This window comes from Galeopterus variegatus, unplaced genomic scaffold, assembly GCF_000696425.1.
Source record: "Galeopterus variegatus unplaced genomic scaffold, G_variegatus-3.0.2 Scaffold6481, whole genome shotgun sequence".
NCBI classification, from domain to species: domain Eukaryota; kingdom Metazoa; phylum Chordata; class Mammalia; order Dermoptera; family Cynocephalidae; genus Galeopterus; species Galeopterus variegatus.
The window spans coordinates 124,079-128,075 of NW_007732592.1; the positions used below are offsets into that span (position 1 = coordinate 124,079).

Below are 3,997 nucleotides of genomic sequence, written 5' to 3' on the forward strand. Positions count from 1 at the left end.
CTAATCCTGAGAACTCTCCATGCCCAGAATCCTTTTCAGTGAACTCCTCACATCCGTATTTCTCAGGCTATAAATGAAAGGGTTTAGAGTGGGAGTTACCAGGGTATACAAGATAGCAGCAGCCATCTCCCCAGAGGAGTGAGAAGTTGATGGGGGCTTCAGATAGGTGGCAAAGACTGTGCTGTAGAAGAGGATGACCATGGAGAGGTGGGAGCTGCATGTGGCCAGTGCTTTCCTTTTCCCTTGTGCTGATGGAACTCTAGCCACAGCATGGAAAATTCGGGCATAAGAACTTATGATGCAGAGGAGAGGGCTGATTCCTAAAACAACAGTCAGAGTCATCATCAGGTCCTCACTGAGGTGGGTATCAGAGCAAGAAAGCTGTAAGAGTGGGCCAAAATCACAGAAAAAGTGAGGAATCTCTTGATTAGTATGAAAAGATAGCTGGGAGAGTAACAGGATATGGACCAGAGAGACAGAGTGGGCCACTCCCCATGACCCAGCAACCAGCCCCCCACATCTGCAAGGAGTCATTAGGAGTGGGTATCGCAGAGGATGGCAAATAGCAGCATAGCGGTCAACAGCCATGACCGTCAAAAGCAGGCTGTCCATGTCAGCAAAAACAGCAAAGAAGTATAACTGGGTCAGACATCCAGAGAAAGAGATGGATCCACTGCTGCTCCACAAAACCTTCAGCATTTTAGGGGCTGTGGTGGTAGTGAAGCAGAGATCCACCAGGGAGAGCTGGCTGAGGAAGAAGTACATGGGGCTGTGGAGGTGGACGTCGGCACCAATAACTAGTGGAAGGAGCAAGTTCCCTAGAAGGCCCAGCAAGTAGAGAGCCAGAAAGAGACCAAAGAGGAACTGCTGTTTCTCTGGATCACTGGACAACCCTGAGAGGGCAAAGTCAGGAGTCTTGCTGCAGTTCATTCTGGGTTTTGTGCTGCAAGAAAGGAAGTAGTGTGAAGAGGATGAACTCACTTTAGGCACTGCGGTAGGGAGCATTTTGGATCCTGTCTCTTGGCAAGGGGTCTCCCTCACATCACCAATCTGAGAAATGGAGAAAAGAAACTGAAATAGCAACGGGGGTGGGGGGGAGACAAGTGTTGGAATTCATAAGGGATTGTCATAAGAGGCAGCACAAAGACAATAGAAAGAGAGGAGCAGAGGCTTCCTGGAATTCTTTAAGTGTGAAAGAGCTGTGTTAATTTAACTTTGCATTATGTAATGCTGTAACTACTTGTTTGTGAATATCTTTTTGACCATGATCCTTCTGAAGGTAGAGGTTGCATTTTCGCACTTAGCTTAATGCTTGGCACATAGTAGAAACTCAATAAATGTCTCCATCCATCTACCCAGTAACTACTCTAGTTCAAGCTCCTGTTGATTGACTAGAGTACTGCCGGCCTCTTCGCTGGTTTAACACGCCCGCTCTTGCCCCTCCTGGTAAGTTCTTCACACTGCAGCCAGAGTGTTCTTTTTAAAATAGAAAATATAATCACATCAATTGTTCGTTTAAAACTAGGTATCTGGAGAGCCATCGCTCTTATGAAAAATACACTACATCTAACATGTCTCACAAAGCTCAGTGTATTTTGGCTTCGATGTACCTAACCAGCCTCATCTTGCACCCCAGTCCACTCATTCTCTGCTGCCCAGCACCGTGGCTGCGTTGTGTTTCCTCAGTGCACCATCTTGCTTCCCTTCACTCCTAGTCAATGCCTATCCATCCTTACACTCTCAGTCCAAATAACTTTTGTTTGTCTATTTGTTTGTTTTGGTGGCTGGGACAGGGATCAAACTCCGGACCTTGGTGTTATCAGCACCATACTCTAACCAACTGAGCTAACTGGCCACCCCCAATTGACTTTTCTAGGAAGTCTTCCTTTGCCTCTTTGATATCAAGTCAACCTTTTATATCCTGTCACAGCACCTTCATAGATTATCAATTTTAATATGGAAGATGTAATTATATTTATTTAATTTAAATATTTATGCTTTTTAGTTAATGTTGCTCCTCCTCACAAGCCAGTGAGGAATATTATGGCAGAGACTCCATCTGGTTTTTCTCTCCATGTGCTTGGTACATAAAATACAGCAAGTATTTGTCACAAAATGAATAAGTCAATTAATGGAGACTGAAGCCAAGATTGGGAAATATGTTGTCCTCCTCAATCAGTTTTCCTCCATTTCAACATCTCAAGAAGAAAACTTCTTTCCTCCAGGTATTCTCCTAGTAATGTGGGTTGGACACATGGGTGCATCCATTTCTTTCATCCCTCAAGTCCAAACTAAGTGCTATAACATTTTTTCCCTACCAAAAAAATGCTTTTCATTTTAGTCCCTTACTTACTCTTTTTTTTTAACCTTATTTGGACTTCCTCTTATCAACTCACTCCCAGCTTATTCATCAGCGGCTTAGATGGCTTCACTGATTTCACTCTCCAATTACTGTGATTCACGCTGCAAGCATCTTTTAGAAATTGTACAAGTTTCTGTTTTTGTCTTGGCTCTCCCTTGTTTCTCTCATTTCCTATTGGATCACATGTATCATCTGTGCCTAGTTATCAAGAACTTCTACATGTGGATCCATGTACTTGTGAAACAGGATTTCCCACTCTCACCAGCAGTCAGTCTCCTCTCTCTTTGGCTGGTCACCTGTAGTGCCACAAACGTGCCCATTTTTGCCTGTATATACTTACTCTTGTTGGCTTTAAGCCCCATCCTCTTCTCTCCTGATATCTTTCCTTTCCCACCCAAATACTACCAGGCCCTCAGGGCTCAGTTAAAATTTTACCTCTTCCCCACAGTAAAGCTGTCCCCAAATATTTTATTCCTCATTGTTTTATGTCTTCTGAAATATATAGACAGAATGATCTAGCCCTTAATTGGCTACTGTTTGAAGGAGTTTTCCAATTTTTCTTATGTATACATTTTCTCTTCTACACTATATTATGCATTTCTTGAGAGTAAAAGCCATGTTTTCTTTTTAAAAGTTCTCATAACAGCAGCCAAGGAGCTGAGCATATAGATTCTCCCAAGGATTATGTTCATTGACTGCTCTCTAACAGTGAGTGTATCTGTCCACTTCACGTGTGTGGGAGGGAGAGAAATGCCCTTTGGATCAACTATCATGAAGAGAGATGGGCCATGTTATGCTAATTGGAAATAATTGATTATGTCTGAATAAAAGATTCATTAACTTATGACTGTAGTATTTTTTTCAATTTTCAAGACTTATGATGGATCTTGTGACAGGCAAAGTTTATGTTTCCTTTTCCATTTATATATTTATTACCTCCTTGTTTCTAGCAATTTTTAGATATTCCAATGGATAAGTTCTTTAGGATAAAGAGACATAAGCTTTCTTACTTTATGCAGAACATGATTGAGTTCCTGAGAACTTAAGAATCACCTGGAGACCTAGCTAAGTTACAGATCTCAGGGCTCCACCCCAGAGATGCTGATTTAGTAGGTCTGGGGTGGGACATGAGAACATGCATTTCTAACATGCTCACACATGGGATGATGCTGATTTTGGATCAACTGTCATGAAGAGAGATGGGCCATGTTATGCTAATTGGAAATAATTGATTATGTCTGAATAAAAGATTCATTAAATTATGACTGTAGTACTTTTTTTCTATTTTCAACACTTATGATGGATCTTGTGACAGGCAAAGTTTATGTTTCCTTTTCCAGTTATATATTTATTACCTCCTTGTTTCTAGCAATTTTTAGATATTCCAATGGATAAGTTCTTTAGGATAAAGAGACATAAGCTTTCTTACTTTATGCAGAACATGATTGAGTTCCTGAGAACTTAAGAATCATTTGAATTCCTGAGAACGTAGGAATCACCTGGAGACCTAGCTAAGTCACAGATCTTGGGGCTCCACCCTAGAGATTCTGATTTAGTGGGTCTGGAGTGGGACGTGAGAACATGCATGTCTAACATGCTCACACACTGGGTGATGCTGATGCTGCTAGTCTACTG

At 41.8% G+C, this 3,997-nt stretch overlaps 1 protein-coding gene across 1 annotated transcript; it reads right to left on the reverse strand.

The window, feature by feature from the left end:
- Window positions 1–930, reverse strand: LOC103606327 (olfactory receptor 1361-like). The gene has a single exon (XM_008590945.1). It carries the CDS (start codon window positions 928–930, stop codon window positions 1–3), a length of 930 nt encoding a protein of 309 aa, XP_008589167.1.
- Between the last annotated feature and the right edge of the window lie 3,067 nt (window positions 931–3,997).

Excerpts from the sequence above, each read along its gene's own strand:
- LOC103606327 (XM_008590945.1), bottom strand. The coding sequence starts at position 930 with ATGAACTGCAGCAAGACTCCTGACTTTGCCCTCTCAGGGTTGTCCAGT.